At 26.9% G+C, this 15146-nt stretch overlaps 1 protein-coding gene across 2 annotated transcripts in view; it reads right to left on the reverse strand.

Annotated features, from left to right (window-relative positions):
- Window positions 1-6381: 6381 nt before the first annotated feature.
- LOC101241008 (uncharacterized) overlaps window positions 6382-15146 on the reverse strand; it is a 76410-nt gene continuing 67645 nt past the window's right edge. The window contains exon 15 of one of the 2 annotated variants that reach the window (XM_065815316.1): window positions 6382-6664. In XM_065815316.1, the coding sequence (XP_065671388.1) occupies window positions 6430-6664 (235 nt within the window). In that variant the 3' untranslated portion in view covers window positions 6382-6429. The remainder of the gene's footprint in view (window positions 6665-15146) is intronic. The other variant, XM_065815317.1, reaches the window with a different exon arrangement.

The raw sequence follows: 15146 nt of genomic DNA on the forward strand, positions 1-15146 counted from the left end.
TCTTATGGGAGCCTTTCTCTTGTTCATCTTAATATTAGAAGTGCTAAGGCAAATTTTGAAAGTTTAAAAATATTCTTAGAGGAAAGCAATTTTATTTTTAGTATTATTTGCTTGAGCGAAACATGGTTAACTGATGACGAATTTAACGAAAGCACGCTTTTTCAATTAAATAACTATGAAGGATTGCATTAGCAGAGGAAATCAAAAAAAAGAGACGGGGGTGTTATAATTTACATCAAAAATAGTTTGCGTTATAAATTACGATACGACCTACGCATATCTGATTACGACAGGGAATTTGTTTCTATTGAAATCATTAACAAATACTCTAAAAATACGTTAAAATCATGCTGCTATAAACCGCCACAAACATCAATAGAAATATTCTCAAATCATCTTCAAAATATTATTTTGAAAAGTTTCCAAGAAAAAAAAAATTTACTTATCCTAGGAGATTTTAATCTTAATACTCTAAATTATGAAAATAATAAAGAAACACAAAGTTTTTACAATAATTTATTTCGATTTGGTGCAGTTCCTCTTATAAATAAACCAACGCGAATTACAAAAAATTCGGCAACACTAATAGATAATATACTAACAAATATTTTATTTGAAATCTCCTTAAAAAAACGAGTAATTAAAACATCTATATCGGATCACTTTCCGATTTTTATTTCAATAAATACCTCAAATAAAATTAAAATAAATAAAAAAAAAACACAAGGCGGTAATTTTCTTTGGATAGCCAGGTTAACTTTAAAAGTGAATTAGCCAATATTGACTGGTCAGATTTAGAATCCTCAAATGATACCAATTTAATGTACAATACGTTTATAGATATTTTTTTATTTCCTTATGATAAACACTTCCCCAAAGTAGTAAAAACAATTAAATTTAAAGACATAAATTCACCTTGGTTGAGTAAAGGTCTTAAAAAATCATCTAAGCGGAAACAACGATTACATATATGTATTGTGGTTTATTCTCCTCCGGCTAGTTGCCATACAGAGACCACCATACCAAGGTACGCAAAGACATGTTCAGCCCCCCAAGAAGGAGCGTCATAACCGCTTTACGGCCGAGAGTAAAGTGAATTTTGGAAGAACGAAGTTATCTTAGAGCAAAAGATAGAAGTAATCGTGTTAGAAAGATAGCATAGAGAAAGCGGACAGGATTGCACATGATGTTAGATTGTGCAATAGGTGGAAAACATGCCGAAATTAGGTTAACCTAATGACAGCAGTTACTTATTAATTGTAAACTAATTCGAGAATTAGTTTTTAATTAATACGTAACAACGATTACATATAAAGTACCTTAGAAAAAAATGCGATAAAACGAAATCGGAATACAAGAATTATGCCAGTCTCTTTGAGAAAATTAAAAAAAAACCGCCAAAGCTAGTTATTATAATAAACTACTTAAAAAGTGTCAAACAGATTCTAGGAAAACATGGCAATTATTAAATGGAATTATTGGTAAACCAAAAATTAACAAACCGTGCTTTCCTAAAACTATAAAAATCAACCACAAATCAATTGTTGATGAAAACGTCATTGCAAATGAGTTTAACAACTTCTTTGTTAATATAGGATCTAAATTTGTATCCCAAGTTCCTAGTGTAAATAAATCTTTTGATAAATGTTTAGATCGTAATAAAAATAAATTGAATAACGAAAAAAAAATCATGTTAGAATTTGACAATGCTTTTAAAAGCCTAAAAAGAAACAAAGCTACCGGAATCGACGATATTAATAGCAACATTATAATTAACTGCCAAAACGAGCTTAAAGTTCCTTTATTTAAGCACTCCTTAAAGGAAGGAAAAAGGTTTGTTTCTTTCCTGAAAAACTGAAAACTGCTAAAGTAAAACCTATTTTTAAATCAGGAGATACAAGTGAAATAGGCAATTACAGACCAATATCAATACTTTCTACATTCTCTAAGATACTTGAGAGAATTATGCACAATAGAGTATATACTTTTTTTAAAGAAAATAATTTTATTTACTCCAAGCAACTCGGTTTTCAAAAAAATACATCAACTGAACACGCAATCCTTAACCTAGTTGATGAAATAAAAAACTCTTTTACAAACGGAGAAGTTACATTAGGTGTATTCATAGATCTCTCTAAGGCTTTTGATACAGTCGACCACAAAATATTATTATCAAAGCTTAACATGTATGGCATAAGGGGTAGAACGAACAAATAGATAGAATGCTACTTAGTTAAACGTGTGCAATTTATATACTATGGAGATAATAAACTCTCTAATCCTTCTATATTAAAGTGTGGTGTTCCTCAGGATTCATTACTTGGGTCTTTGCTTTTTTTAATCTATGTTAACGATCTCTATCGGGCATCACAAAGAATTTCAACTGTAATGTTTGCTGATAATAGCAACTTTTTTATCTCCGGAAAAATTATAAACAAACTGTGCGTAGAAATGAATCAAGAATTAGAAAAAATTTCTGGATGGCAAATAAGTTTTATATTAACTCAAGTAAAACGAAGTTTTCTTTATTTCATCCTTCTTATAAAAAAAAAAGGAACTCGAATCTTCTCTTCCAAATTTGTTTATTGAAAATAGAGAAATAAGTAAGGATAATGTTACTAAATTTTTAGGTGTTTTTATTGACGAAAATCTAAATTGGAATAAACATATCGCCTATTTAGGTAGTAAAATATTTAAAAGTATAAGAATAATATACCGATCACGCCATTTATTGAAAAAACCGCTACTCAAACAAATCAACTATAGCTTTGTTCAAAGTTATTTAAATTACGGGAATACAGCATGGGGTAGTACCTATAAAAGCAAACTAGAACCTCTCTATCGTAAACAGAAGCATGCTATACGAGTACTTAATTTTAAAAATAAAAAAGAACAAACAAAGCCTCTTTTTGAACAGATATCTTTATTAACGTTGTTTGAACTAAATATATATAATGTTTTAAGTCTTATGTATAATAGCAAAATGTAAAACCTCCTTCAATTTTCTATAGTCTTTATAAACAAAAGCCAGAGTATAAATACCTGTTAAGCACAAATAGTTCCGTTTTAGAGCCTTCATGCGAAATTAGGCTTGAGCAATTTAATATTACTTATCGTGCACCTTATATCTGGAGTAAGTTTTTATTACTTAATCAAAATGTTATTGACTTTGAAAACTTAAATGGATTTAAAAGAACTATTAAAAAGAATATTTTTAATATCTCTTTTAAAAATACTCTTTTTAAGTAAAAGTATAAAAATTTACTTACTGATTTTTTCTAAATTTGTTCACTGCTAGCTTCTTATATAAACTCTTATTTTTTAATATACTTTAATATATTTTTCAAACATTGTGTTAGCAGTAAACGTGGTAATATTAAGAAAAAGTAACGATATATATTTGTATAATTGTTATCTTATATTTTAATACAATTATAATGTAACAATTTAACGTAAAAATTTTGTTAATATTTCTATTTTTCTATATGTATATATATATATATATATATATATATATATATATATATATATATATATATATATATATATATATATATATATATATATATATATATATGTATATATATATATATATATATATATATATATATATATATATATATATATATATATATGAAGTTTGTTTATTATTTATGTTTGTGATTTTTTATATTTATATGTATATTTAATCTTAACGAATCTTTATTATGTAATCACGAAAATGTATACTATGGAACAAAAATAACTAAAATTAAAAAAAAAATATTTATATATATAATTTATTATTTAAATGTTTTTTGTACCTTTCGTAATGTGGTGTTAGTGTAAAAGTCCTGTATTTTTTTATTTTACATAATAAAGTTTTTCTTTACTAAAAATATTTAATTAATCTTAATCAACTTTTTCTAAAACCTTTTTCCATATTCTCGATTTTTTTCCGCAAAACGGCTCAAAAATAAAAAACAAAAAACACAAAAAAATATAAAATTAAAAATACAAAAAAATACAAAACACAAAAAAAATAAAAAACGCAAAAAAAAATAAAAAATACAAAAACTAAAAAATATTTATATAGTCAAGAAATTATTTTAAAAATATAAGCACATATATTGTTAAATATCTTTGGAAAAATCAATATTAAAATTATGTGAAAAAGCTTTTTTTAATATTATAAACGCATTTATAAAAATATATAAAAATGGAAATATATATACAAAGAGGAAAAAATGGAAAACTTATTGTAAGCAGTATACGTTTATTTATTATGCAGAAATAGCATATAAAATTCGTAAATATTTATGATTTTGTAATAAAAAAAAAAAAAAAAAATTAAGAGGAGAAGCATCTTGAAGAAAGGACAGATTGAAAAATGACATTTAAAAAGTAGGGAGCCATTGATAAAAAACTGTTCAAAAATTATTTTGAAAAGTTTAGTGGTTTCAGATATGTCTAAATAATAAATTAGGCTTATAAATACATTTTCGTTTGCGAAATAATTGTATATTTGCATACAATACAATCAATATTACAATTGTGGTGTACACATATATACACACAATTAAAGTTACATGGAACAGAATGAACCTTAAGTTCATCATTAGCTAGCAAGCTAGCTCGTACAGCTGCAGTAATACAGCCACAGAAAATAATCCACTGTGGTTACTATGATAGTTGCTGATTTGTCATTTTTTTAAATGTCAATAGTAGAGGCATTGATAACATCATCTGGTAAAGCATTCCAAGTATCCACAACCCGGTTAATAAAAAAGTTAAATCGAACTGGGCAATCCTACTAATTTCGCAACAAAAGCGTTCGCAACGACCATAGATAAGAACAATGAATATAGGGTCAGTAAGTTAAATCAGTTTTGTTTTCAATTTTGAATTTTTGGATTAGGTCACCAAATTTTCTTCTGTCAATTAAAGAAGTTAGTCCAAGTTTAGTACATCTTGACTTGTAATCAAGGTGCTTTAATTCATGAGGTACTTTTGTGGTATGATCTTGTATTTTTTCAACTTCAGTAATGTCTTTTTTAAATGAGGGCACCAAACTATTACGGCATATTCTAGATATGGCATAAGTAGTATAAAGATTTTTCCAGACTTATTATATCTTAACTAACAAAGGTGTGCTTTAAAGTATCTAAGATTTTATTAGCTATAGGAGCAGCAGTGAACTCTTGATTAATGTACTTTAATTCATCAGAGAGTTGAACATCAAGGACTTTTTCCAATGTTGTAATCGGACTTTTTTGAATCCACTATTGGAGTCAAAAAAATCTTTTTTTTTTATCATTGACGAAATAGATGTGTGGGAAAGATCTGGATTGGTTGACATGCATAACTTAACATTTTGATGTTAGGTTGGATGAGCCTTATTTGGGTCGAATTGACAATGTTGTTAATATCAGGTTGCAGACAAAGTTTGCTTTCTTAAGTGTTAACTACACTGAGGATCTTTGTGTCATCTTCATACATTATTTATTTATACACAAATATTTTTACTGCTAATGTGTTTTGGTAAATAATTAGCATAGACTTTAAATGGGGTTGGACCAAGAAATAGGACATCATAAGGTTACTTTTGTGGGGCAGTATATTAAAAAATTCATATTTTCAATTAAAACCGTAACGCAGGATAGTTTGCTGACAAATACAGTATTGACATTGGGAGAGAAGATTGTTAGATATTAAGTGGTGCATAACCTTATCTTTAACCATTTTTTCCATTATTTTACAAGATATAGATAAACATTATAAATACAAAGTTCACCGGTTAACGCAATATGTTGATATGATTATTGACAGTTCGTTTGCTATTAATATAGACATAAAGTCTTTTTAGATTAATCTTGTCTTTATAGAAACATACAAATTAAAAACTGAACATGCTCAAAGTATCGGCTGATGGTTACTAAGAACGATGTTGATGCATCGGCTAAATGGTTGATGGATCGGCAGGCCGATGCATCGGTACGAATATAGAAATATACGCGCACGTATTTCTGTATTTAAAGTTTTTTTTAGCACAAACGTGTAAATATTTTAATAAACAACATTTTTGAGTATTCGATAAAACCATTTATTTTTTAATACATTTTTCAACTACTACAATTCTGTTGGGAATCGTCCATAAACTACGCAACGCTAAATTTAAGTAATAGACAAAACAAAAAATTGTTCTCTTGCAGACTTTTTAGTTAAACTAAATATAAAAATAGCCCTTCAAGTTCATTGAAAATCGCTAGGCAAAAGAGCAAATGATCTCCTATTTCCACTTTTTAAATAAATTTTGCGTTGCGTAATTTATGGACGGTCCCTTGTTGTTTTTTTAATTTAACATTTGCTATTTTAAGCATATAAAATTTCTACAAAGATAAAAAAAAGCGTTAATAATTATTTAGCAAACCTAATTTTAAAAAAAATCTATCAGCAATAAACATATTCCTTAAGTCTAATAACAACTTCACTTTTATCTAGAAGCACTTTTCTTTTATTCAACGAAGTTGGAATTAACCAGTAAACGTAAATAAGGTTTAAAAAACAGCAGAAAGAAATTAAGAAAAACACAAAGTATTGATTGAATGGAAATCCAAGTCTGTGAAGCTCAACATTTGATAATGACCAGCTGTAAGAAACTCCAAATATTGTCGGTCCCAGTGCCCTAAACAAAAAATAATACTTATGTTATCATTTATGCAACAAATAAAAAATAATTATGCAATAAATCTTTGACAATTCGCGATATCCGAAAAGTATTTATTTTGTGCGTTTTAACATAAAAAATTAGACATATCTATCTATCTCTCTCTATATATAAATATAAATATATATATATATAAATATATATATATATATATTTATCTATATATATAAATATACATATAATCTTTATATATACATATACATATATATATATATATATATATATATATATATATATATATATATATACATACATATATATATATATATATATATATATATATATATACATACATACATACATACATACATACATACATATATATATATATATATATATATATATATATATATATATATATATATATATATATATATATATATATATATATATATATATATATATATATATATATATAGGGTAATGAGGGGCAAAATGAGACACTTAAGCACTAATACTAAAGCCGCCCAAGAACTTTTGAAAAAAGAACTTCATATTTTTCGTATCTTCTATCATCCAACTATAACATTATGAGTTATAAATATGAGTTGCAAAATTGCAGTGGTTTGGTCACCAGAGATCATTTATTGACAACACCTATCCTGTCTAATTTTGCCCCGCTATGTGGGGCAAAATGAGACAGATTTTTTTATTAAGTAATTCAAATATATAATGATAAACAAAACAGATTTTTAAGAGGTTTAGCAAAACAAACGTTTTATAATATAATACAGCTAGTAATAATGTATAATATATAATCAAATAAATAAAATATATAAACAAACTGTCACGAGTTAATCATATAATCAAACACATTGTCACTAGTCACATAAATTATATAATGCTTCACTAGTATTTTGAAATTAACAACAGTCAGAATGAGCCCAAGTTGTACATTTTAAACATTGACTCTACTTCAATACTTTTGCAGCCATACTCCATAATCCATTACAAAAATAACATTCCCAGTTTTCAACACTTAAGCTTTCAACTCTTTCTTTACCCTTTTCTAATGCACATTTATTTTCTAATTTTTGTTCTTTTAACTTTTTCGATTTTTCAGAGGATTCAAATAGCGATTTTCTAAAATGTGATGTTGTTATTATCTGTGATTCTTCTCCTTTTCTTGATAATCAAGTGATCTTTGAAAAAGTTACAATATTAGAAAAGCACGGTATTACTATATTAAAATCAGTATTTTCTGAACATCCTCACGACATTGGTAATAAAGTGCTTGAATTAACTTGTGAATTAATTTTATCAGATTTATGTAAGTTGGCATTAGAGCTTTTGCCATTATTTAACCTAATGTCTGGATTTGAATTCTAATTGGATCCCGACACAAAAGATTGTACGAAAGTCAGATTGTACGAAAGAACTTCTACAGAGCTTCATGATAGGCTTTGGAGAATCTCTAAGTTGATCATTTATTATTTATCCAGATCATTTGTTATATAGTCCAGAATGCTCATGTAATTATGATCCACATTCTATATTATATAAAGCTTTAAACGGTTCAAAACAACAGTTATCATTACACCTCACTCACCACTAGTTACAGAAGAAACACAATGTTTTTCTTTTATTATTGTAACTTTAACAGATTTATGAACAGTTGTAATGCCTGATTTATCACAGTTAAAAATTTGATTAGGTTTAAACTTGTACTTTTTCAAAACAACTTCTATATTATTGAAATAAATGTTCACATAATTGCTGTTTAAACCATAAACATGATTTAAAGACTACCTTTTAAATCGTCAAAGACTTTCTGATTGAAAGGTCTGGATGTCTCTTTAAAAATTCACTTACAAAATCTCTTCCTTCAATGCCATTATATTTATTTAATGGATGAACTATTTTGTACTTTTCAACATACTAGAAGGTAATTCGTTGAATGTTACTTATAGACAATCTGTATGTAGTTAACTAATTGACTTTCAGTATCATCTGGCAATACTTTTTTAAATGAACCAAATGATTTTATATGTATAATAATAGTCTAAACTCTTTAATTTTCTTTAAATCCTTCTGTGTAAAGCATCTTTATTTACATTAAATGTCAAAGCTGCTTTTCTCAATGAGATTTCTTTTAATTTTAACATAACAAGCTCTGCTCAGAAAAATTGCCACATTTAGTTTTTCTCTTATAGTTTCTATATGAGAAAAAAAAGAATAATAACCACATTTAACTTTCTAAATAAACGTAGCTGATATCGGCATATAAAAAAAAAACCAAAACGTCTCGTTTTGCCCCGCAACATGTTGGCATCGAAATTGTGTAATTTCCTCGCAATTTTGTTATAGAAATAAAATATTGATATATGGAAATGATAAAGCAATGCCTAAAGATGATAATAAAACACTAACTTAGGATATAAATTTTTTTCCACTCCGTAAGATAAAAAAACTCTAAGAAAAATTAAAACAAGAATGCATTGAAATTTGTAATTTTTATATAGCCGAGAGATGAAATGGCTGTCGTTCACTTCATCTTCTTCATTTCAAAGTGACTCAAATATTTTTTGTAACACTAAATAATTTAAGAACATAAATAAACTTTTAAAAATCATTAAAACCATAAATTGCGTGGTTAGGATCATTATAAATGCGATCTGTCTCAATTTGCCCCGTCTTACCCTATATATATATATATATATATATATATATATATATATATATATATATATATATATATATATATATACATATATATATATATATATATATATATATATATATATATATATATATATATATATATATATATATATTCATATATATATGTATGTGTATATATGAATGTAAAAGAAAAATCTTAAAAAAAATATCTGGAATTCCGGAAATATCCGGAAAAAGATAATTCCTGTATAACTATAGTATATATTAAGAGTGCTCGATAGTTACACAAGAGCTATTTATATATAAATAAATATGTTAAATATTTTGGATATCTGGATAAACTTAATGTTGAAAAAAATATCTGGAATTCCTCAAATATCCAGAAAAAGATAATTCCTGTATAACTATTGTATATATTAAGAGTGCTCGATAGTTACACAAGAGCTATTTATATATAAATAAATATGTTACTGTTACTCGCAGTACCAGGTATTAGCATATAGCTAATGTTTATAATAAAATAGATAATATAGTTTTTCAACTCGGAGTTTCATGTGTTTCCACAATCACCAGGCAAATAGCAGAAAAATTAATTTTGTAGCAAAATTAATTATTTTGCTACTTGCCTGATAATGGTGAAAACACATGAAGCTCTGAGTTGCAAAACTATATTATCTATATTATTATAACATTAGCTATATGCTAATTCCTGGTACTGTGGGTATATATATATATATATATATATATATATATATATATATATATATATATATATATATATATATATATATATACATATATATATATATATATATATATATATATATATATATATATATATATATATATATATATATATATATATATATACACATTACGCATACTAATCAACATCAATTTCAGGGGCACTCATGGCACCTATTTTTAGCAACCATTTACATATCGCCATGGTCATTTCACAATCACCTAAGTCATTTTTTCATGTTTTCAGAAAACTAAAAGAAACTTAAAAAAAAAATTCAGTATTTTTTCTTTTATAGTATAGTTTTTCTTTTTACATCTGAAAACACTAACCATTCTTATTTTTTCAGATGAGAATGGTTAAGATATCCCTTTTAACAGCGAAAAACAGCTGAAAAAAAAATTTACCACTCAAAGTCTCCAAAGCCACTACAGGCAAGTCGGACTTTACTAATTTTGGTTTTATTTGAAACTCTCCCTTAACCCTATACTTTGAAATATAAACTTTCTTAAACAAGGCTGTTGTGTAAAAACCAATGTTGAGCAAATTACTTCCAGAAGTGTAGGATGGATTTGAACCTGGACCCTTATGACTGTGAGCTAAATGTTTTACCACTGGTCTACTACTAGTAACTTTAAATTCTTACAATATTTTTTTAATTTTTTTTTTATTCATTTATTCAACCAAAAATTGAAAAATTACAAGTTTTTTATAATTTAACAAAATTAGGTTAGGTGTCACTCATATAGTTAAAAACTAGTTGATACCTAAATGAAATGACCAAACAAACAAAAAAAATTAACAGCAATAATAATAAATAAAAGCATGCACAAACTAAATTAATTAAAAAAACAATAAGTTAAATAAAGACAAAAAATATGAACACTCAATAACAACAGGAAACAACAATAAAAATAATTAGCAACAAATGCTCAAATAATAACAAACTTTACGCAAACAAAAAGGCAAACACAAAAAACTACAAAACGAAAATGCTTAAAAAACTTACAAAATAAAAAATAATAATCTTTTGTTATTTTTGCCGAAAAAAAATAAATTGAAAAATTGGTAGCAATTTGTTTTTACGTTTTAATTAGTTCTTTTATTTTTTTATATTTTTAAAATTCTTTTATAATACTTTAAAACATGTTAAGAAATTAAAGCACATAAAATTCTTTTCATTTCAAAACTTTTATTTACTTCTAAAAAACAATCTTACAGTAGTTGTGATGGTGCCGATTAACTTCGACACACTGTTATTGCCATTTTCTTACTTATTGTTGACCATGCCTTCAGCAAATCTTGCACTGTATAAACAGTCTTGTCTGTTTTACACAAACATCCTTAGCCAATACCCCAATATTTTTTGATGGGTTGCAATTGTGGGCAATTTGGTGGATTGAGCATTTATAAGTCACAAAGACTCTACTCTTTTTTCCACAACTACAAATTGCTGATGAAATTGTAAGAGTTTGACACAAATTTGTATTTATACTTGTTGATTACACCGCCACAAAAAATTGAAGTATAATATATGTCACTAGGAAGTTGATGAAAGTCTTGTTTTATGTGATTTTCATAAACTTTCTGTTACCCATCAAGCCTTGTTGGCCATCATAATGCAGCCATTTAATTTTGTCAAAAATTTGGTGTAAAGTTTTTATGCTCATGTTTTGCCATTGCAATTTTTTCAGAATGATTTGGGTTTTTAATTGCTTAAAAAGACTTATAGTTGTAGTATTTCTTCAATAACAAGTCGAGACTTATTCTACTCCATGGTTTTTACCTTCTTGTCCAGCTGCTATATTTATTCCTGATCATATTTTTCAAAAGAACATCTTTCTTAATAACAAACATATAGTTTTTATTGCAAGAAATTGATGTAATAAGGTACTGTCTGATGCTAAGCTTTATTATTCTCAGTTCACTAAGTCTTATACTTTATCTCAGAAGTTAGGCTCTAGAGACTTTTGAAAAATCTTCAACAGCCTTATTAATAAAGGTAGGTTTAACATTCCATCTCTCATTCATGGAACTGATCTAATTGCCTATCCCAAGGATAAGGCAGAACTATTTATAAAGAATTTTTCTTTTAATTCAACTCTTGAATCTTATGGCCATACTCTTCATTCCATTCCAACTAAACAGGTTAACCCATTGTTAAATATTCAAATCACTCCAGCTTCCATTGCTAAAGTCATATCTCAATCATAATCTACTATGGCTTGTGGCCCAGATGATATTTCTGCCATAGTCTTACAAAAGTGTTCTCCAGATCTTTCTTCAATTTTCTTTAAACTATTTAATAACTGCTTGACTGAATCGTTTTCCTACCTGCTTGAAAATTGCATCTGTGGTTCCAATTTTTAAAAACTCTGGAGATCATTCTGACCTCTCCAACTATCATCTGATCAATCTTCTATCTGTTATTAGCAAGGTCTTTGAGTCTTTGATCAAGAAATTTCTAACATCGAATCTTGAGTCAAATAACTGTCAGATAATCAATAAGATTTTTGATCCTCTTGCTCTATGGCTGACTTGCTAACTGCTGTGACTGAAAGATTTTATCACGCATAAGATGGAGGCAGCGAGCCTAAGGCTATTGTTCTTAACAATCTAAAACTTTTTACAAAGTTTAAGATGCTTGACTTCTCCATAAGCTTATTTCCCAGATACACCAGATATGGTGTATCTGGGAAAGTTTTTGAGATATCAAATTATTTTTTTCTAACCGCTTTATAAAAGTCATTCTCAAAGGGCAATACTCTTCTTTATTTTCAGTAATTTCTGGGGTAACTTAGGGTTTTATGCTTGGTCCTGTGTTGCCTATTATCTACATTAATGATCATCCTGACAACATTTCATCTAAGTGGCTCTATTTGGTGATGGCTTAACTTTATACTCCTGCCTTGACAAAGAGTCCTCTCTTTTTCATCACTTAGAACAGGTAGCCAATCCGAACTCACTTCTGTAACAGATTGGAGCTTGCAGTGGTTTTTGAATTTTAACTCCAAGAAAACTCAGTTATTTACCCAAAGGATCCATTCGGAACTCCATCTCAACAGATTTTTCTCGATTTTTCAGTGTTTTAGAGTTCGAGAGAAATCAAGAAACCTTGGTGGAATTCCGAAAAAGTTTTTGAAAAACATCATTTTTTTACTGTTAAAATAATAAAATTCTTTTTTATTATATGTTGCTTTAACAATAATTCTAAGTTGTTCTGAAAATGAAAGTGTTCTCTTTAGACGATTTTTTTTTTCAATAACAACCTGTGACATTACGGTTGGCAATGAACTTAAAATTGAATAATATTAAAATTTAATTTTAAAAACAAACAAAATAAAAAAAAAAAAATATTAAGTTAATTTATCTGAAAGGTAATTGTTGTTAAATATTAATTCAGAGCCAAATTATTTAATTTAAATGAATTAAAAACAAATATCAGAGGATTAACAGGTGACAAATGGTGTAGTAGTAGAGGTGAAAGATACGTAGAATAGGTAGAATTTCACCATTCTTAAGTAATGTGTAAAGTCGCAGTGAACATTTAAATTATATTTAAATGTTCACCACGACTTCACGCATGGCTTAAGAAAGGTGAAATTGCCATCACAGAGATGAAAGTTTTACCTTTATTAATACGTAAATTTGAGCAATATGTAATTTCCTCTGCTGAGACATTTGAATATTTTTTATTATGGAAAAGTTAAAAAGACTTTGGCTTAGATAGTGAAGATATTGCAAATGAAACAACAGAAAGCTGTAGGCGGATACTGAAATTGGGTACCATAATTATTTTTCCACATCAGATCTGCCAAAATTATTTATTTCATTTTATTTTTTTACTTATTTGATATAAGCTAAAAAAGATTGTCACAAAATTGTGGGCCGCAAAGAAACTGAATTGGATATTAAAGCAGAAACGGAAACTGATAAAGAGTCTGAAAGAGAATTGGTTATTAATTATTCGGTAGAAAAGATTGAATATGAAGAAAATATTGAAAAAATTCTAAAGAGACTTTGAATACTAATTAAGTTCTTCAAATTTCATTGTTTTGATATGAAGTTCAAAAGAAACACGAATCTATGGATTTTTGCATGACAAAGGACTGCTGCTTGACAACTGCACTAAATAAAAAAGTGTTTTTGAGATGATATAAAGATTTTTGAATGTTTTTTTTTACAGTTTAGAAGTTGTAAAAAAAGACATCAGAGGAACTAAACTGCCTTACATGTTAAATGACATTGACTTGGATAAATTAAAATTGCTGTCTGATTTATTGGAAGTCATTACTACTGCAGTTCGCTTGAAAAAACAAAATACAACAGTTTTGGAGTACGATATTGTTATGTTATGGAAATGTTAGTTAGCAAATTGAAAATTGTAGAAACTGTCATCAATTATAAATTTGCAGTGGCATTAATCTCCAGTTACGAAAATCGTAAAACATGTTGATATCCGATTTTTTTAAAATAAAAACTACAAACTTTTTCACGCTTCGAAAGAAGATATCAAGTTTCTTCTGCAAAATTATTTGATCAAATATTTGTAACAAAAAAAATATAGTTTCTGAGCAAAATTAGATAATTGCGCTAAAAGCAAACAAGGAGAACCATCACAATCAACATCCATTTTTTTTGGGAAAATTTAAGAAGCTCTGAATCAAAATCAATCAACAGCTAAAAAGCCAAAAAAAATCAAGACCTTCATCAATCAGTTTAAAGAATAAGAAGTAACTGGTGTGAAATCTGAAGCAATTTTAAAATTTGAACTAATCCTCTACAGAATTCAAACCATTTATTAGATAAACCTGTTCGTGAAAGAATTTAAAAAACACTTGAGTGCTAAGAAATAGAAAAATATATATATATTTTAAAATTTATAATGAATCATAAACTAGAATATATAACTTTAAAAAAAATACAAGAACAATGTTTAATTATCAATTTGATAACTTAATTTTTTATTTTATAACAAAACATTATCAAAACTCTGATTTTTCTTAACTTTAACAGTTTTTTTCTCGATTTCTATCGACTCTTTTTTTTTTGATCCTTTTTTTTTGATCCTTTTTT

The sequence above is a fragment of the Hydra vulgaris genome, chromosome 13 (assembly GCF_038396675.1).
Source record: "Hydra vulgaris chromosome 13, alternate assembly HydraT2T_AEP".
Lineage (NCBI taxonomy): Eukaryota > Metazoa > Cnidaria > Hydrozoa > Anthoathecata > Hydridae > Hydra > Hydra vulgaris.